This window comes from Neltuma alba, unplaced genomic scaffold (assembly GCF_004799145.2).
Source record: "Neltuma alba isolate B1F8T4 unplaced genomic scaffold, ASM479914v2 tig00012431_pilon, whole genome shotgun sequence".
Taxonomy (NCBI): Eukaryota; Viridiplantae; Streptophyta; class Magnoliopsida; order Fabales; family Fabaceae; genus Neltuma; species Neltuma alba.
Genome location: NW_021636915.1, coordinates 119870 through 141984, shown reverse-complemented (window position 1 = coordinate 141984; position 22115 = coordinate 119870). Strand labels below are relative to the sequence as shown.

At 33.8% G+C, this 22115-nt stretch overlaps 1 protein-coding gene across 1 annotated transcript; it reads right to left on the bottom strand.

Moving 5' to 3' along the window:
* Nucleotides 1–2046: 2046 nt before the first annotated feature.
* LOC114727052 (phosphate transporter PHO1-like) lies at nt 2047–11662 on the bottom strand. The gene is made up of 15 exons (XM_028913777.1): nt 11223–11662; nt 9787–9870; nt 9430–9664; nt 7892–8222; nt 7131–7179; nt 6071–6142; nt 5800–5932; nt 5110–5230; nt 4508–4757; nt 4246–4350; nt 4107–4151; nt 3335–3487; nt 2945–3223; nt 2698–2834; nt 2047–2549 (listed from the first exon to the last, which is right to left on the bottom strand). Exons 1-15 carry the CDS (start codon nt 11424–11426, stop codon nt 2459–2461), a joined length of 2289 nt encoding a protein of 762 aa, XP_028769610.1. The 5' UTR covers nt 11427–11662; the 3' UTR covers nt 2047–2458.
* Nucleotides 11663–22115: the final 10453 nt, after the last annotated feature.

The following is a 22115-nucleotide window of genomic DNA, read 5'->3' as shown; positions in this document are numbered from 1 at the left end:
TTTCACATCTAGTTATCATGTATTTTGTCACTAACTTATCATGGATGCATATACAAACATTGGAAAAATAATGTCAGCTGTTCCCCCCCCCCCCCCCGGGGAACCTTTTACGAAAATGTCACCTTGGCGATTAGGTATAGAAAAATAACACAGGCGAAAACTTATGAAATATACTCTTTTATATTCATTACATACTCGCACCCTACAGAAGTAAGTACATCTAAATATAATATAGGTGATCTTATTGTAGTTAGTGAACAATGGATAAAAATTATGTAAATGAAATTACTGCTCAGTTATCCGCAATAAAATCTGGCGTTACATAATTATTCCACCTAACAAGGGTAGAGGGAGCATGAGGGGCCTACTTAATAACTATTTAAACTCTGTCACAGAAAGGGGTTTCCTACGTAGGTAAGTTGTGCGGTGTCATTAGCCTGCTAGAGTATACCGAACTAACAGGAATGCTGAAACAGTTGAAAAGGTTACAGTGAGTCACATGCAGCTATTTATTTCTTGAGAGCATTAAAAGCGCTCAAGATATCTTTATGGTTTCTGACGCAAGGAAGCTGGCAACAATTCGGAGAGTATAAATCCATGGTTGTGGTGTACATGGAGGCAGAAACCACAAGCCGGCAATCATTAGGAAATTATAAGTGCTTCCTGATGTATAATTTTATTGAGTTTTTGTTTTTGTTTTTATTTGATTCATTTTTACTCAAATTTAATTACGTTCATAACTTTTCGGTTAAGATTAATTAAATTTATTGATAAAAGTTGTAAGCAGAATGGGTTGTATAAGTTGTTTTGGGGCAAATAAATTGAGTGTATTATGAAAAGAACATCTCTACTCAATAGGTCATGTTGTAGTGAGGAGGAACTCAGCAGCATTTATATATTGATGGTTGACTAGTTCAACCACTGGCTGAAGATAAAGAGTCCTTTGTACTACTTGGCGAAGATGATGAAAGATCTCAACCAGTTAAACCCCAATTAAGATGGAAGATTACTGCATATGGCTTCAAGTTCTTCATTGCATGCTCAACAAGATATGTTGCTAGAAAATGAATATGCATAGAAAGGAAAAGGAATGCTTTTCCATTTAGAAGTTTGGCAGGATAGAAAAGGTATTGGAATGGAAATAAAAGCGAAAAGCTCTGCTCCGTGTACCATCATAGCAACTTACTGGCAATTCCTTTCTTTAGTTTGTGTGTGATGAGCTGTTTCATTGCTGCTTCGTAATGGCAGTCACTATAAATGAGTATAGTAGTTTTCATCTGAATTGGGACCACCGTATCCCCCATTCATGTCTTATTGTTTTTATGCAAATGGATGGTAAAGGAGATTCACGTGAGCCTTAAAGACTAAATACCCTGAAATGGTGATGCCTACCAAGCTACTCAATGGAAAGAGAAAGCTCCATTCTGCTATGCTATAAAAGAGAGGAGACAACTAAGCTACATAATTAATCATGCCATATCAGATCAGACTTTGCACATGATTGAGCTGAAGGCGTTAGGTTCCGGGCTTCAGTTTGGTATATTGATGCGGACTATAGCCAAAGAGAAGAAGAAAATCAAGCTAAGCACGACTTGTTTTATCTTCCATGTCATACAACAAAATAGTAACCATAATAATTCATTTCTCTTATTGGGCAATACCTACAGGCCACAGCATTGTCCTTTGGCGGATTTGGTGATCCAACATTGATTGCATTGAAGGAATTTGGGGGGCCCACCGTCATGAAGAGATGCACCAGATTAGATACATCGTAAAAGCAAGTTACATATTTTTAACCCGAAAGATTCTTGGTTTTTTTGCCAAGGAATCCTTTGTTTATTGTTTGTTTTACACGAACTGGATATGGGCTCTGTGAGTGTCGTGGCTGTCTAGGTCCAGTCAGAAGTCTTGGGTCGAAAACTAGAGTTGAGTCAGGGTTGACTAGAGAGTCAAACTTATATCCTCCTAGTGATGTAATCTTGAAATCTTAAATAAGAGTAATCCAGTTCAAGCATAGGATTTACCTCCGTGGAGGTGGTCGACTACTTCACTCATTAGAATCAAACTTATTTCTACCAACTGCAACTTGTACAATTGTTTCTTCTTGCCTCTTTTTTTCTCAAGGCTACAGTAGATAAGATAGACACAAACTTGTAATCTCTTCAAAACTCATTGGAACACATGAGAAAGTAGAGGAAAAAAGCTACAGAGAAGAATAAAAAAGAACTTTCTTTGACTAATGAAGCTGATCTGGATCAGGCCAATTTACAAGTGATCATGTCATTTTGACGTGCACTTTTTGGCATTACAATGGGCATATTTGGTGCCTATTCACACTTGTCTTGCAGCTCGCATATCAGAAGAATGGTGAGGATTGCCACTCTTCTAGGGATGCCTCCCTTGTTCCATTTATGTCAGAATGTCTGAGAGATATCTATACATGTACTAGAAAATCTCTTCAATTGTCATACTCTGTCTCCCTGAATGGCAATGGAACTGCCTTCACTGCCCGGAAATTACCCACATTATTCAGATGTTCATTCTCCAACCTGCTCCGTGAAAAGTTGATTTTCTCCATTATTTTACCACTCAAAGGGGGAAAAAATTCTGACATCATATGTTCATTGAAAATTTGAATGGCAAGTACTTGCAGAACTGCAAGGATTCAGATAACCCTTTTAAGAACAGGAAAAGTACCTGTAGAAATTCCAATGCCCTCTTCGAATAACCTCCAATGAAGCTAACCAAAATTCTAGCAATCGGGATCGAGCAGGTCCTACTTTGAGATGCAGAACACCCTCAACCCAAGCAACTCTTAAAACCACATTCAAGGCCTGAAATCCAGTACATCCTTATCTGATCAGAAAGAAAGGAAAAAAAGACGAAAACTATAAATGATTGTAAAACAAAAGAAGCAGTGTTGCTAGCTGAAAATTCACTGTACCATAGACAAGTAATATATGCTTTTGTTCTTTAGGATGAGGTCATCTCTAAGCCAGCGGTTTTTGGAGTTGGGATTTAAAAACCCCCAATCCTTGACAAAATCCCAGTACAACTGATAAACTGTGGCCACCGCAGATGTCACCAAGACTATAGCAAACCATAGATGATCCTCTTTCCTGCCATAGGTGACTCTAGCCCCAGCAGCCACCATTGCTGATACATACTTTCCCATGTTAGTCAAATGGTCTATCTTGTTGTCATCATACCATCGTCTTGCGCACTGGAGGAGACATTCAAATTACAGTAGGTGTTAGTTTGATGGTATAGTGAGTGGAATATATTTTTGGTTTCGACAAATTGAATTGAATTGTGAGTCTGTAATCCGTCTCACTTGCATAGCACGCCAATAGTAAGGCAAGAATGAGATTATGTAAGTTATTTCCACGTATAGCTTTCCAGAAGAGCAGGTCTCAGGTGGGTATGTTTTGAAAACTCTGCCAACGAAGTTGCAGCCTGCGGTTTCCAAACTCCTTAGCAATGGAATCTGTACTTACAACATATAATTGAATGTCCTTCACGAGTTAGAGGATGAGAAGGGGAAAAAAAAAGAAGGGAATAAGATTTTTTTTTTGGGACTGAAGGAATAAGATTAAGAGAAAATTGCAATTAGGTTCCACCTAAGGAAATTAAATAGAAAAAGGTTCCTTGAAATCATGAAATTATTCTGAAGTCCTAAGGGACTTTTTAGCAATAAATTTTATTTATTTAATTACGAAATTATCTTTTTTTTTAAGTTTGCATTGACAGCTGAAAGAACAGTGGTTAACAAATTAGAGTGCAAGGACTGACAATTATCGCAGCTGGTTTGACAACTTAGAGTGTGATATGCTAAGAAAATGTATTGTTAAACCAGCCGCGATAGTTGTCAATCCTTGCACCCTAAATTGTCAATTACTACTCTTTCAGTTGTCAATGCAAATTAAAAAAAAAAAAAGAAAGAACGGTAATTTGGTAATTAAACAAATAAAATTTATTACAAAAAGGTCTCTTGGGACTTCAAAATAATTCCATAATTTTAAGGGACTTTTTTGTATTTAATTCCCTTAGATGTGACCTAATTGCAATTCTTCCTAAGATTAATTTGCAGGCTAGTGCAAGATCACCTGACTAGTTAGCTGGTCAGCCATAAAAAAATCTACCAGCAGAACCTGTAAAAAAAAAAGTATTTTTTGAATCAAATAATGAATGTTTTGGTTCTCTCCAGATATGGTTATAATCAATAAAGGTAATGAAGGAATTTACCTTGTAAAGTGGAGAGAACACAATGTTGCGAAGAACACGAAGGAAGCAATAGCGGGTTGAGCGATAAAAGATGTCCAATGGGCAAATGAGCAAGCCTATAGAGAGCTAAGATGGACAAATAAACAAGTCAGAACCATCAGCTGACCAAAACTCAGGTTTAGCCATTTCCAAATGCTATAATGTTTGTTCTTTCTTTCTAAGCACCAAAGAGAAGCCTAAATTGACAGTTGTAAAAGCAATAGTGAGCATATATGATACTAACCAGAAGGAGAATTCCAGGAATATCATCAACTTGGCCGGGGGAAAAGCCGGCAGCCTTAAGAAGAAGGTGTATGATCATTGCTCCAACTACAGCAGTCATGAAGGTGGCGGATATCAAAAAGGCATCCCTATGCTTGAGAGCTGTATTTGGTTGGAATTCGAATATGAAGTTGTAATTGATTCTTGTGCTCTTCCACATGAACAAATTGCATCCATACATGAACAAGTGCAGGCTTAACAATGCAAACACACTGCATAAAATCAATCATTTATAACATCATTAGCAAATTAATAACATGTACTTATTGTTTACTTCTAATTAAACCAAGTTATGCATGTTATATACTAACACTCAAAGCTCAAGAATGCGTCATGTTATGTGTCTCTCAAACCGTGCTTTTTAAGCAAGTGAATTCAAATGAGGAAGGATCAGGATGATCTAAGAATGAAACCAATTTTTTCATACTGCACATCAAAACATTCTTTGAGTACCAATTGATATCTTGTATAATTTCTTTTAACAAAATTATTAGGAATTAAACCAATGATGCTCATTTACCAAAAATTTTAATAGTAATTTTATAGCAGAATGTGAAGTAGCACCTGAAAATAGGATAGATAGCATCCACATAAGCTGCCTCTGAAGTAGGAGAAAATACACCACTCAAATGGGCCAATATTACATACACACAGAACAGTGATACAAAACAACCGGTAAACAACCCTGTAATAACCACAGCAACAAAAGAGTAATTATTAGAGAAGAGAAAAAATACTGTCAGTTATTTTATTTATCTGAACCTCCCCCCCTTCAAAAAAAATAATACTACCTCCGGTCCTAATCATAAAAGCTAGTTGACTAATTTGAGAAAATTAAAAAAAGAAGTTAAGTTAGTTATTTGTAATAAATATGTGTTGTTTTTTTCTAAAATATCCTTGTTAATTAAGTGTATTGGCTATAACTACCATTGTTAGGAGGACTATCTTGGAAAAAAATAGTATAAATATGAGAGACAAAATGGATTGAGGTCTTGTATTTAGGACCAAAATAAAAATCAAACAAAACCTTATATTAAGGATCGGAGGTAGTAATAAATAGATTCGAATCCATGATCTAGGTGGGTCCGCAACATTGGTGGTCATTAAGCAGAAGAAGATATGTGTGTGTGTGTGTGTGTGTGGGGTAGAAAATGGGACGATAAAAAAAAAAAAGAACATGGCTTACAAATTACCATTGAACAGCAATATAATTATGATATGTTCCACTAGCAGTGTTTGAGAGAGAAGGATTACCGACAAAGAAGGTGACCGTGTGAGAATCTTTGTGTTGCTGTTGAGGTCTTAAGAACTTCATGGCTTTTTTCCTGTCACTGTCGGCGAAGTGCTTTGTGAATATGGATTCCACTTCGTCCATTAATCTCACAACCTTTCAACCCACACATTCAAATAATTATTAATTATCTCTCTTATTGGAATATGGTGCCATATAACCCACTAATCTCCTCCTCCTCATTAATTCATTATAGTAATTAATCAAGCTTAATTATTGCAATATAATATACACCTTATCAGAACTAATGAAATGGGACCTCTTCACTTCTGCTAGATAATTTTCTGAAGTCTTCTGGCAAGATACCTGCTTCATCAACACACGCCAAAATCAATATCACCCCCATCATGTATAAGTTCAAGCTGTATTTTAAAATTTCATTGTCATGCCGTGAGGATTTATTTTAATAATAATTAAAAAAGGATGAATCACGCACTGAGATGAAAATGGCCCTCTAGTAATTAAGTAGTTTTGGTTCTTAAAATATCTCTTTAAGGCTATGGCCATATATTGTATTAAAATACAAACTTTTCTTATGTCACCTCCACTAAACTATATTTTATATAAATATATATATTTAAGATATGGACTGACATTAAATGTATGGATTGAATGCAATAACATATCACTATCGCTGAGTAGGGATAAGAAAAGATTGAGGCTGGGCGGGGGAGAAAAAAGAAATTATGTAAATAATTTGGATGGAGGAAAAAAAAAAGTAATGTAGATTCATCGAATCATAGAGCATGAGATCTTTATTACAACTATCACAAGTCTTCAAATGCAATTTATTATCTTTTATTCTAAATATGAAATCTAGTTTGCAATGTAAATTACTCAACAAAATAAATCTTATGTTTAGGCCAAAAGTAAATACTCCTCCGGTCCTTAATTATTGAATTGGTTTTGGTCATAAATATAAGACTCATTTTTTTATATTTATCAATTTTCTCTAAATTACCCCTATGGATACTTCCTCAATCATAATCAAGTAGAAGGAAAAGAGGAAGTACTAAAAAAGATGATTATAGTATTTTAGGAAAAACGTGTTACGTTTCTTATAATTAACTAATTTACCTAACTTCTTTAATCTAATCAAACTAGTTAAATGAGTCTTATATTAAGGATCAAAAGAGTAGTATCAAAGGTCATAAATAAGGCCGCAGCAACTTTTTCCTCCTTTAAAACTTTATATCGCCCTTTCCTTTCTTATCTTTTTATAATTGAGAAAAACATGATCGAATATATATAATTTTTTGAGTGATCATGGGCAACGAGGATATGTATGATATACCTTGTCAAATTTTTTGAGTATCTTTGAGAATGCTACCATATTGAGTGAGCTGTGTCAAAAAAAAGGCAGATAGTGGTTTCCATCAGAACTACAAAACAGCATAAATAATTACGTGAAAGAAATGAAGAAAATGAATTTGTGTGGAGTGATATATGTATTATATGATGTCTTTGATTCCTTTCAGGTACACTAAAGTGGTTCAACTACGACCAAAAAGAGCATTTTGTGTCCCAATTATTTACATATTCACAAACTTTTTAAAAAGCTTTGATTTTGCTTTTCCCAACCCCAACATTTTGTCAAAATTCTCTGCCTTCAAGTAAAAAGGATTGATCAGTAGTGTCACTCACGCACAGCACTTATCGTTTTAATTTCCTCAGATTCATATTCACCACTTCTTTTATTTTTATTTGTTTCACCATGATCTGGTTAAGTTAATTAAAGGTGGGGAAAAAAGGCAAAAAAAAAAAAAAAGGCATTGACGTAAAGCAAGTAATAAAGAAGTCCAAATTGATTTTGTTCGCTTGTGTGTTTGAAGAAGGTGGGGGTAGTTTCACACTGAAAGCTCCATAATAAAGAGACTCAGACAGAAGCTTGTAGAGCCGTCTTGGTCCATTTGACTAATCTATCACGCCAACTCTCAATTAATAATAAAATCTGATTTTGTGCCACCCCATTTCTTTTTTTTTTTAAATCAAATATTAAATGATCCCAACAGAAAAAAAAAAAGGAAAATAAAGAAAGAGAGAGAAATAAGTAACCTGTATGTTTTAAGAAGGCCAAGTGCTCTGTAGAGTTCTACAAAAGCTCCTCGAATCATTTTTTCTGCGTATTGGATTCTTCTCTTCTGATTGATGTCCACGCACCCTCCCGTCATCGGATTGTTCACCAGATCCTCCCACAGCACGGAGGTCGCCGCCGTTATTGCCCGTGCCGGTCCGGCGGCTCCCGGAATATCGATCCTCATGGCCATCTTAGACTTGCCTTTCTTTGTCTTTGCCTTGGTGGCAGAATTAACAAAACTTACGCCATTTTTCTCTAATGTTGCCTTCATCTCATTGGTTTGCAAAGCTTCTAGTTTAGATTCATCTTCTGCATATCAATCACACATGATAATTAAGCAGTTAAGTGGAGATTAATTAACTAAATTAAATTCGTTTCATGACATAAAACGGATTTGAGAAGGCGTGCAATAAAATAATAATATATTCACAATCTTCCCCCTTTTTCCTCCTCATATATATGTGGTTCCCAGTTGTCAGTCACAAACTAGTGAAACTACATCATTCTATATCGTGTAATTAAATACCATGATTGAGACGTAGGACCTCAATAATTCTATCTGATTTGGCTTCAATTACTTTATCTATTTTATATAAGAATGCCCAAAAAATAAGTTGTGAAAAATAGAAAGGAAAATAAATTAAAATCTCATCTTTTATCAGAAGAATGAACCAAAACTCATATATTCCTAAATTTTAATATTTTAGTGTAAGCGACTTGTTAGAATGTTTATATTATACATAATTAAATTAATTAGATTAAGCATGGGAGTAATTACTTTTTAAAAGAGACGAATTTGTAGGGGAAATATGATTTAGGAATTGTATATAGATACATACATACATATATATATGTATGTATACACACGCACACAGGTGGAGGCTTGACATTACACTGGCACCAACAAAATCGGAAGCGTAAAGAATAGAGATTGCAGACAACAGACGAAATTAGCTGGAGTCAGGAGTTGACATCAACCCATTAATTTCTTCTATTCACATATACCATACTCAACCATTTTTATTTTATTACCAATGAATAATAAATATTATAATCAGAGCCCACACAATTTCCTTCGTCAACAACTTTTCACCATATAAAATTCCACCATTTTCTCATACATGATTAGGATAAGGACATCCCTAATAATAAGTTCGTTTGCATATTACTCATTCAAGTTTAAAGATAGGGAAAGACCATGTTTCTTTAATGCTAGATCAGCAACTATATAAATTACATACAAACACAAAATATTCCCTCCTGTGCTTATTATAAAAATATTAAGCATGCTTCCTAATATAACATGTTTTTATCTAAAGCAATAATTTTTTTGTAGTATTCCTAACTAATTATAAAAATTTCTAATTACTTAACCAAAATCTTCTAATTAATGAGTTTTACTGTAAGTACTTTATTTAAAAAAAACTAACTTTTACCAACTTCACTATATAACGTAAAATTGTTACTGGTCTAAAGCCTTAATGGAACAAAAAGTGTTACAGGATGGGGGTCTGACCGGAGTAGTCGGGGTGGCGGGCCAGAAAATGGTGGAAAGAGGCGGCGTCCGAGGGCTTTGAGGGCGGAGGAATTTTCCGGTGGCGGTCGGGGGAGAGCAGGTGCTTGAGATCGACAAGGATCTGAAGCTGCCTGTGGAGCATTTCTCCTCTCTCCAGGAATTCCTTTTCTTGCCTCTTATAGAACTGGTTCACTTTATTCAGCTCTTCATCCAATCTCTCAAAAAACAAACGCACCTGAAATCAATCCACCCAATCACATTTTATTTCTTAACAACGTGATATTCAACCTCACACACATGAAACTATACAAATAATAATTAACCAACCAATGTAACAACATATAACTAATTAGTTACCTCATCTTCTTCAGAAAACAACTGGGCAAGCTCTGTCTCATAATAGACTTCATCGTCTGTGCCGTCCATGATTTTTCTCCTGACCTGCCATCGAGCATTGAAGCATGCTGTGTTATATATAACATAGGATTGATGTTACGTTGTTCATGGAATTTAGTGGTGTGTCTCAACAACATCACGATGATCTCGTGGCAGTGCACAGCCATTAAAAGAAACAAAACCGTTTTATTGGGTTTCGTCAAGGAATTAGAAACTCTTCACTGCACAAAAAAAGAAGCGTTCCAGAAATTCAGCCCACTTGTGACTCTTTTCACCACCATCCTCCCTCACTTCCCCTAACCAATCACATTTCGTTTCTTCTTTTCCCTTTCCATTCATTCGTTCCTTTTACTTTCTCCCTCTTCACATTTTCCTCCTCTGCGTATATTTATATATCAAAAGGGTTTCAACTTTACCAACAAGCCTTTTGGGGTTCAGGGTGAAAATAAAATCATAATTTTAAAAATAATTTTACGATATATGAAATAAATATATAAAAGAGTTTATCTTGATTTACGAAAAAGAGCTTTTTTAAAAGTATTTTTATAGTTTTCCAAATACCCCTTTTAATAACATTAGAAGGGAATGCAGAAAAAGACTTTTGGTAATTAAAGCTATTCCAATTAGGCTCCTTACAATACTCAAATTTAACATAATGAAATATTCTTGTGAAAAAATACAATAAAAAGGAAAAATCGTAAAATAAGACTTTTAAAATTGAGAAACTGCATGCAAGGACCTATTCATAAAATTATTGTCATTTGCTTATCAATTATTATCAAAACTTATACTAATGTTATAACGAGTCCCTATTTGTAATTTTCCCATTTCCAATATCTTTTTTTTGCAATTTTCCCCAATAGAAACCTCTTTCAATAAGGTCATAGGATTGTTGACCGATGTAGAGTACTGCAACGGTCAAAAGGCTTTTGCAGAGCACACGGACGCGCGCGCTCACATATATATTGGCGGATAGAGCATGAGCAGAGTTGAAAAGAAAGAAGGGAATGAAGAGGGAAGAAAGTTGAGGGGTAATTTGAAAGTACATAAAGACTAACAAGAGGGCGTACTGGATCCCAACATCTATATATATGACGTCGCACTCACTCAATAATAATCATTTCCATTAATTAATTTCTTGTTGCCACATTAGTCCTTAACCCACAAATTAAAGCATACAGCTACCCACACAGACACGCATCATTCATCAATCGTCCCACCTGCTTTCCGCGTATCCTCCTTTTCCGGCTGCAGATTTCAAATATTTAAAACCCACATCTAATAACATATATGTGTGTGTGTGTTTGTTTGTTTATCCTTAATTAAAATGCAAGAGAATAATCGATCTTTACCACGTTGTACGCTCTGTAAAGCCAGAAAACAAAGTGTTATGGTACCTGGATGATGTCTGGTTGGGGAGGCTTTTGGGAGAAGAAGCCAAGTGGATGGAGAAGGGAAGGTCGGTGATGATGAGGGGATTGCGAAGGAAGTCTGGAGAGCTTTACTCTCTTGATGTGTTTCTTCAGCTGCCAGTAGTTTACGAACGCTTCCTTCCATTCTGGTATCAGCTGAGCTTCTAGCTCCTTCGAGAACTTCACCATCTTCCTTCTTACTTCTCTCTCTCTCCCCCTCCCTCCCTCTCTCTCTCTATTATACTTATGTCTCAGGTGATGAGGATGACGCTGTGCTTGTTGATTTCCAAATGGAGCAACCTCTTGTATATATGTGTTTGTGTTTATATATACAGCGACAGGGAAGAGAGGAGATGGAGAGAGGGAGATATATATACATATATATATGCGGTGAGGGGATTGAGTATTGAAGAAAGAATTTAGGGAGGATATATATAAAGGAGGAGAGAGCCGTGTGGACAACATTTAAGACATGTTCATATATTTTGCCTCTTTTCAGGTTTCATTTTTATATTCACACTCTCCCTTTCCCCCCTCTCTCAGATTTCCATTCCATGCACTTCTCTCTCTCTCTCTCTCTCTCTATATATATATATATATATATTCTTTTTCTTTCTCTTCTTTTCTTTCTTTAACACTGTTTCATTTATGTCAATCATTAATGTAAGGAAATATAATGTGAATGCTTATGTTTTGAGAATTGTGTTTATCTTCGGGAAAAAAAGAGAATTGTATATATCTTTATTTCTTGTCTCTGGAGCTTAACTTTACAGAAATTTTATCATAAAAAATTCATGTTATTAAATCACTGCACATAATTTTCTATTTTTATGAAATTGATTCTGTAAACTTTAGAGATGATAAATTGTGTGAAATACTTTTGCATGGCTATAGTTAAGAGAAGTTTTTCTTTTCTTTTTTTTTTAAGTCATGGTTTCATAGAAATTAATAATAAATTGTAGGGATTCGGAAAAATCCATATCTATATCTACTTAATTAATGGCGCATATGCTTCAGAATGAAAGCGACAGTTTATTTAAAAAAATTGAAGCATATAAACATATATATGAGGCAAGAAAGTAATATATTGTACTACAACTATACTACCATATATCTTCGAATTATTTCTTTCATGCTTAAAAAATTGTTTGTTGGTTTCTGACCATCTCTTTGAAATTTTTACCGCGCACACACATAACAGTTAATATTGTTGGTTTTTGCACGGGAGATATTGTTAGGTTATTCGCACTAAAGAACAATATTAATTAATTTTTGGATATTGACATGAGTTGACAAGTTATATATGTTATCATTTTTAGGTAAAATCGTAACTTTAATCCCTTAATTTTATATAAGGTTTTATATTAATTTTTTTATAAAATATTTTTTCAGTCTTTAACCCTAATATTACCGGTATCAAATAATGATAATTTTTTGTAACAATTATTATTATTTTGAAAATTAAACATATATGTTAATATTTGAGAATATTTTGTCAACCTTTAATATTTTGATATTAACATTTTTTAGCAACATTATGCTTAAATGATTAAAAAGTATTTTATAAAATTAAGGGTTCAAAATAGAATCTTATGTAAAGTTTAAAACATTAAAAGTGCAATTTCATTTTATTTTTAGATAAGGAACTATCAAAATTCAATTGGACCACGGTTTGTAGATAACTAAAGAAAATCGTACAAATTTTAATTATTTATAATATATGCCAATTAGTTAATATCATAAGTGGATTTTGTTTTGTTGGCCAAAAGAAAAAGTGGATTTGTGTTTCATTACAAGGGCTTTTTTCCTAACGAAGAAATGTTGAAATTAAAATGTTCAACTGTTTAGTATTAATCGCATTTCCAATATCAACATCATATATATCAGCTTTAAATGTCCATAGGATAATTTAATTAGGTAATAAATTGCATATGTATTCTATTAAAAAAAATTTAATTGATCAAACTTGACTCAGTTTTGATATAACAAAAAAGAAAGAAAGAAAGAAAGAAAACGAGTTAGACAGTGGTAGAATCAGAATTTTGAGCAGGAAAATGTTTGAAATCGAAAAAACATAAGGATTGAGACATGTATAACACCTATTTATACATATTCATCTTATTGAATGAGAATTACATTCAAAGTTCTTCAAATTTGTAGTTACATTAACTTAATTTCTGCTTACAATTATAACTTTCTCTTATAGATTGCTTAAATTTTACAATTAACTAAGTAGCTCATTTTTTTTAATAATAATTGACTGCTCCAACGAGAATTTAAGATAAGTGAAGAAACATAATATTAATTAAGTAGAATATATCTTTTAACATTATCTCCGGATTTCCTTGAGGTGTCGAGTGTGAACCTTGAACCGGACATCCTAGCTACTAGGCTGATGTTGTGTTCCAATGGAAAGAGAAGACGTACATATGCGTACCAACATTTACCAAATTAAGATTTGTCTAATCTTATTATACGAGTATATTACATGTTGTTATAAATGTTTTTATTTTAAATTATGAATTGGCCGTTCTAAGCGATTCAAAATATTATTCTTAATTCATTCTAAACCCTCCCTTCATTGAAAGACGCGATAATGCTATCTTCATGCATATTCTGGGTATATCCACCGTATATTTTAATTTTCTTTAATTCATCAACTCTTTCCTTCTGAATTAATAAATTCCGAAAATCAATTAATCAAGTCTATCTATTGCACCTATATATTATTTCTTCTGTCTAAATGATGATATATGTATGTATATCAATGACTTTTTCGGGATTTGGCCGAAAGTCCATCTTTTCTATGAGGTGAACCATGCACATATTGTTGTTTGTTTCTGTAACATGATTAAATTAGTAATATTATTGTTCTAATTAAGAAGAAATAGTAATATTAATATATAATAAATGATTTTATCACTGAAATGTTTTTCATTTATAAACTTGATTTAATATTTTTTTGTCAGAGTAATAATTCAGTATTTTCAAAAGCAACTATTGGAGCCATAATTAAGCCTTTAGTCATTCAAATTACCTTCACAATTCCAATGGCATAGCTTTAATTAGAACATTATAAAATGTTCACAGTAAAGCTGAAGTACGTTTTTACGATAAAATTATTTGTGATTATTTATCTGTTCTCATCAGTTTAATAATTTCAATATGATTATTCATGACAAAGTTCAGTTGAAATTAATTAGTAGCAAAAGGTAATTGAGTAATGGAATAAATCAAACTAGTTTTTAGACAATGATGTTCAATCCTAAGAGAATGAATTAATATTTTGGATTAAAACTGATTTTTCATTGTACAGAGCAAGTATGTAAAAGAAATTTTATCTCGTAAAATACTAAAAAAAATTTTAATTGATTCTTTTATTTTCTAGATATCCCATAAACTTACTCAAGATCATGTTTGTTCATTTCTAATCCAAACGGCACGGAAACTAGTAGTTCATCATAATAATTTTGCCCTTCCAAGTTTGAATTCTATAACTTTTTTCCCCGTCACCACTCCTTTCTGTCTTAAAAAGGGTGTCTAGCTTTTAAGATGAAGCATCTGCTTAGAATATTCCAAATATTCCAAATTAAAGAAACATTATTAATGAAAGGCATCATGGATTTTCATAATTTTCTCCCCATCACCCCTCCCAATAATGATTGATTCGATCTGCATGCTAGCGAACTCATCTTCCACAATTCATAGGAGTCCCAACTTGTGAAATCTCTGGTTTATATTATGGAATGGACTTGCTTTTGCCGTGGATAAACATTAGAAATAATTAAAGAACTAGTTAATTTTAATTCTAATTTTTTTTTTCATTTGCTAATAAAGCTTATATATGTTCCATATGAATGCTTCTTTCCATGTGATGGTCAAGGTTTTTACGCATAAATTATTAGGCAAAAAATTTGATGTCTAATCATTATTCTCACTTACTTTTTTTCAAATATAACGCTATTATAAAGTAGTAATTAATATACTGTGTTGAAAATCTATCTAGAATACCATATAAATTAAAAAACAATTTTTTCCTGTTGAGTGACATATAAAAAGAAGAGGATGGAGTATTACATGGAGATAAGATTATTAATGATACATTCGGGTTAATCATGGCAACGTTCGTCAATGTTAATGTTTCTCCCATGATTGGCTATTTAGATTATTTTAAAAAAACTATATATAGTTATTGTTTTCTTTTCAGTTTTTATTTAATTAATTTTGAAAATGGTGGTGATGGATTGTCACAAACCACAATTTCTTGACAAATTTGAAGGTCATGTGATTATTATATAGACGTTCAACCATATCTTACCTCCTAACTTCTTCACCATAATCTCGTAGCTATCTAGGATTCTCCCAATATATATTCACGAGCGTATGAACACTTGTATAGCTCCTTATTTATGTCTTAGACGCAATCATTTTCAATTTTCCTCATAAAAAACACACTCATTGTTATCTAAAACTAATTGATGAATTCCAATTGTATATATATATATATATATATATATGTATCAAATATTTACATCACGTAACTATCAAAATCATAGAGATTGAGGAAACTTCTGAGAACTAATATCCTTCGAGTTTGAAAATGTCTTACATATATATCAGAACAGTCGAATTTCAGGAATATTATATATGGATCGTTAATTATATATTGTCTGTTTGGTTCGATTGTCAAATGCTTAATTAATAGTAAAGCATGGCGCGCAAAGGATGGAGCTGGCAGAGTGAAACCGAAGGAAAGGAAGAAATTAAATAATTAAATGAAAAAGCTTTTGAAGCAGAATACGTAAGCGTGCTCCAATCTGTCAAATGTTTCGTCAAAGTGCTTTCCCTCAACGATGCCATTAGCAGATAATTACCAGCCAGCATGCATCATATATACCTGTAAGCCACTCATTTGTTACTTTTTTCTAATTTAAGAAAACGCAGAGAATGATTATTAACCGAACAAATCATGATTAGGGGAATTAATACTACCTCCGGTCCTAATTATAAGAGCCAGTTGACTAATTTGAGAAAATTAAGAAAAGAAGTCAAGTTAGTTATTCGTAATAAATAGGTATTGTCTTTCCTAAAATATCCTTACTAATTAAGTATGTTGGCTAAAACTATAATTATTAGAAGGACCATCTTGGAAAAAATTGAGTAAATATGAGAGACAAAATGAATTGGGGTCTTATATTTAGGACTAATATAAAAGTCAAACTGGGTCTTATATTAAGAACCAAATGTAGTATAAGAATAATTAGACAATGACAGAAGCATGGAAGGAAGACCATATGAAGAAGGTGGTCAGCTAAGTTATGGATTGAAAGAATAGACACGTGTACATATTGGTGGCCAGAAGTTTAGGTAATAGGTAGGATAGGAGATCAAGAGACTGGAGGCTGCTATTTCATTTTTGTGGAGAGGGGATCTCAATTAGCTACACTATTCATGAGTTGTTTTCAATAGTGAACATCAAGTTTTCCAACACTTTCAATAATTAAGGTTGTTCCAGTGTGGATGACGTTGGAAGGGTCGAAAGCCCCCATTTATGATGCCTCCACTATAAGGCAATACACAAGTAAAAAGGTTAAAAACCAATACACACACATACATGTGTGTGTGTATCTCCCCAAATGAAATTCTTTTCAAGTTAATGGGATTACATATGCATGGTTTCTTTTGGTTAATCCCAGTTTTTAAATATTATTTACGGCATGGAGAATTAACAATGCCTTAGTGGGAGGGTATTGCTGGCTAGCCAGCTAATTAATAACCCTTTCAGATTAAGGACAAAACTGTGAGTATAAATGGGGTTTAAATATTAATTCTGGCTGGCCCGGAAGACCCAATAAAAGCACACATAAAGTTCAGTGTCCTTATGAGAAAAATATAATGTCTCAGTGGCTGAAGATACTATCGGATGTGATGAAGGAATCTCTGAGTGGGTTGTATATTTTAAGAGAGGAGAGTCTCTACAATTATTAAGGGAAACTTCAATTTGATTCAGAAAGTGTCCTCAGTTTAGGAAGAAGGATGTGGATGTGCCCTCCAGGATAAGGTACATTAACTTGGGTTAAAAGCACTAAACGGCCGGGAATTAAAAATATAAGCACCCCATCTCATTCTAATTTGGCAATAGTTTTAGCTTTTTAAGGCAAAGAATGCCTACAGAAGCCACATCATCACTTTGAAAGAACTTCTAGAAAATGACCCTTCGTTTTTTTGTTAACCTGCCCTTCCATTGGGGTCAAGATCATTAGGATAATGCCCGCTTCTATCATCTTAAGATCAGAAAATAAAAGTTTGCTTAATTATATATATGGAAGTGTCCTATTTGAATATCTGCTCACTAAATACTTTTGAAGTGCTTGACGCAGAGATCTTTGTCAGTTCCTATAGCAATAAGCGGGAGTCCTATTAGCTTCTATAGGTCCTCATATTCCAGTACACGTATTTTATTTATTATTGTAATCATCAAAACAAGATAATGCTACCTCCACTAAGGCTCTCGCTATTCATCATCTTCTCCTCTTTCTCTTACTAATAATATATATCAGATCAGATCTAGTTTTTCTGAATCATGCCATAAGTTTTTCGTTTTCCACCTTCTCGTATTCTTTATTAATTTACTAGTTATTTTAGCATTAAACCTAGTCTTGCTAGCTATCTAGTCCTATATTTTATATGTAGGTGTGCAAACAAAGTCACCTGTGTGTGTGCAATCCATTATACATCTGCATGGGCATTTAACGATATGTCGAGTTGCATATGGTGGCGAACATATAAATATAATCCTATTCCCATACGAATGTCCAGCAGCAGCAGCTAGGAGCAAATCGAGCTTAAATTTGGCAATGCAATAATAAGTGGATTAGATGAAAGGCATTAGTTTGATATATATCACCATGTCTTTGTGCCTTTTCTCTTTTTTACTTTTCCCCCCTAATTCTAGTTTTGTTGAAGATGCAAAATCAAATACGTATCTCATCTTTTATAAATTAAACACTTAATTTGCAGTCAATATCCGATCCTGATGCATTATGGGGTACACATAAGCTATTTAGCTAGCTAGACAGATAAAAATGGGTGAGAATAGATGCATGTGTAAAAAGTTAAAACACGCAGTTCATTTGGACATGTGAAATCTATAAATAACATACGTTTTTGACGTTTAGTTTTGGCATGAAATTGACTTTAAAATTTCAAAATGGGTGGCTGCCTTATGAATTAAATTTTCTCTTGTGCACGAGTCATGTGTGCTAATTAATTATAGATGACAGAAAACTATATGTGCATGATCTTTTTCTTTTTTTAGTGGATATCTGAATATGACTCTTTTTCTAACAATACAAGTAATTAACACTGGCGCGAATGCTTTTTGATAGTCTTGCTTTCATGCCCAGAATTAGTTATCTCCATTTGGTTTTTTACTCTTAGAAGTATATCTTTAACTGAAGAAAGCATCATGTAATGCCAAACGTACAAATAGACTCTTCACTTTCAGCATTGTTTTCATTAAGTGGATGAAATAGAAAGATGCCAATGACTAATAGGATTGAACGAAAGTGAATCATGAAATGACCCAACCATTGGCTATTTTGCATATGTATATTAGTGTGCAGAGTACATAGTCAGGTATGCTTTATTGATCATGAAGTATAGCGGTGTGATTTGGTGGAAAATTAAAGTGACCATATATGTACAATACTTTATCTAATCTCAGAATATTGCACCATAGAACTAAATGCAATTATGTTCCTTTTGCATCTGTTTTCTCTGTTGTCTTTTTTGTCTTTTGGTTTTATTTTATAGACGAAACAAAAAACAAACAGAATCTGAGATCAGTGGCTAGTCATTTGGGGAGAATTAGAAGAGTGAAACTGTTTACCAGATAGAATGGCATTTGAATCATATGTATCAGATAAGGTTTTTTAGTGCTGATGATGAATAGGCACTGAAATTTTTCTATCATTCGATTTTGTTTACAGTTGCCTATTGCTGCAGATAATATATCAATTGCTATTTGAAACTTGACATGGCTCAAATTTGAATTAATCCATGTAATACCAAATATCAGATGGTTCTCACAAATATGGAGATCAAATCAATGATGACTATGAACTAGTGCACAGGCTCAAAGTTGGGAAAACTCCAGGTTCCTAATGCCTTATATTGAATGGAATATGCTCTTGAGCCCAAAAACTGAAAAGGAATGTGCTCCACACAATAAAAGGTCGATGAGCAAGTGCTTTAAAGCTGTTTAAGTATATTAAATTAGGTAAATGAAGGAAAACGCTTTTTCTGCAAATTCTATCTGATAAATAGATTCAACTCCCTGGGCTACTCACATGCTGATTATTCAAGCATGCTAGAAGTCAAGTTGCATGTGGATAAACCTGTTTGGAAAATTCTAAATTGCTGGTCCATTTTATCCACATCCTCAAGAAGCATTTAGACCTTTGGATTTCAAATGTCAAGAAAACAGCTCATAGGCCAAAAAAAAATAAAAATCCAATGACAGATTCTTTCAGAAATTTTAAAGCAGGAGAAAAGTCGAGAGATATTGTTATGTAGACCTAGTCCACCAAACATTGGTGGATCACACCAATAATAAAAAGACTTGTATAAAGGTGAGACTCTAGGAAAAATTTGTTTGATAGGCTATATGTCTCTTCATGATCCGCTTGATCTGCTTTTTTCCATAAGAGGTTTCTTGTAAATGCAATTTCCAGTTGGCCAGTTGCACTCTAGTCCAAGAATCAAGTTGCTTTTCCTAAGGTTAATGGCCATTTCCAAATATGTCTGAAAAGAGTAAGATGCACCGCTTTCAAATGACTAAGAACTATTCAAGTGGAACCAAAACCATATATATCTTTGGGTGCTTGTAGCCGTTTCGACACTAGGATTTCTTCTTTTCACAAGAAAATGACTTTAGATATCCCCCCATTTACATTCCTCCATGAGCATCTCAAGTACTTGAAGAATCAGCTTCACTTTTTAGTCAACTTGTCCCAGCAACAGAACACAACTGAGTTAAATCAGAATCCATGTCAACAACGTACTTTGGGGGGGGGGGGGGACACTCCTATCCCATTTTTGGCTACTGCCTTTTCCCCTTTTTATTCCCCCTTTAATTGCTCACTGCCATACATGTATGGTCTGTCTTTTCCATTATAAGTGGCTCTGTTTTCACATCACCCTTTGTATTTTTCCACGCACCTATTCAATCTCTTACTTTTGTTACGGAAAAATTTAGGAAGCAAATAGATTTTTGTAATTAACAGGAAATTAAATTTTGCTTAGCCTATATATGTGAGTTAGAATGAATCTTTAAGAAGCATCTTGAGGGCTTTCTATGAGCACCAACCAGTGTGCAGCTATTGATTTCTTTTCTGATAGCACTCACAATCCTTGAACATGGGAGTCAAACAGACTAAGACTATGTTCTTGTGGCTCATTATATTGCAGAGTGTACATCAAACCAAAGCTAATGCGATTTGCTAAAAATTGTGGAGAAGATTAGCAAAGTTGGCTTCCACACAGCTTCCAGAGTATGAAGACCATATGTTACCATACAATAGTTCTTCTTTCACGATAGGGAAAGTTCATTTTCACAAGGGGGAGCCAATCCAGTGGTAGAATAAAATTTTATTGAATGGCTCTTCTCTGAGTGGGGAGCATTGAATTTTATTTAATTTCTGACACTAATAATCAAATGCCAAGGCCACTCAATTTTCTTAGTGGAGGTCTGGAGGACGTATAAAATAATGAGAGAGACATTACCACTAAGCCAAACCAAATAGGCCAAAGGAAGAAAAAGAAGGCAGTGTGCTGCAGAGTTCTTTGGATTATCTCCATTTGTGGGATTATTATAAACCCGGCATATATAGACCTAAGCCCGACTTCCAATACATGCCTCCTACAGGAATCACCAGAAAAAATAAAAAAATTTCAGTGTAAAATATTATAATATGTAATCTGAAACATCAGTCCATGGTTTGGAAAGTTCCACCTATAATTTGTAGTGAAACTGGCTGATGTCACCAGGGAATTATCAACTAGAAAATCATTGACAAGTAACAGTGATGGAAAGGCATGTAATACACTGAGAAACCCATAATGGAGTTCACAGTGAGAGCACAAAAATTCTGACATCAGATTGAGCATTGCATAACAAATGATTTAGCTCCAACAAATGATGGAAGTTCAACTTTATGGAAAATGTCAACGAGATGCATATTATAATGGCCTAATGGGGCATGCTTTAATATTATTATGCCCAGTTTTGAAATAAAATAAACAGTGCTCCCTCCTTTTCCCCAGGGCATCAAACGACAGGCTAGGATTAATTCTAATTGACATAATGGAACATTATTGTAGTAACCTCACCTCTTCTGAGCTACAATTGATCTGATAGTATCGCCATCCTGACGTGAGCCTTGGTCAGATCCTGGAAGACTAACACAGTTGCATTCAAATTTTCCATCCCATGGTAATGTTGATTGAGCTTAAAAGTAGTCAAAGATTCAATATCTCAGAGACATAACAGTTCAACTTCTATCATATAGACCAGTGCAGTTCATAGTTGATACAAAGTTGACCGTGGTTCGACTTTTGTCAATTTACAAGCAAGTAGCATATAGAATGTTTGACAGATTCCTCTATGAAGCAAAATCCATTCCTTATCTAGGGACAAGGTTTGTAACCGTTGGGCTAAAGATTCCTCTATAAGGCTTCGACTTCATTTGCATTAAAAAGAACACATGAAAATAATTAATCTGTCTCAAGCAGGTTGAAGATAAAAACTCAATCATATAAAACAACCCCCTATAGGATTTTTTATTTTTTTCCCGTTTCATTCATCTAATCTTTGTA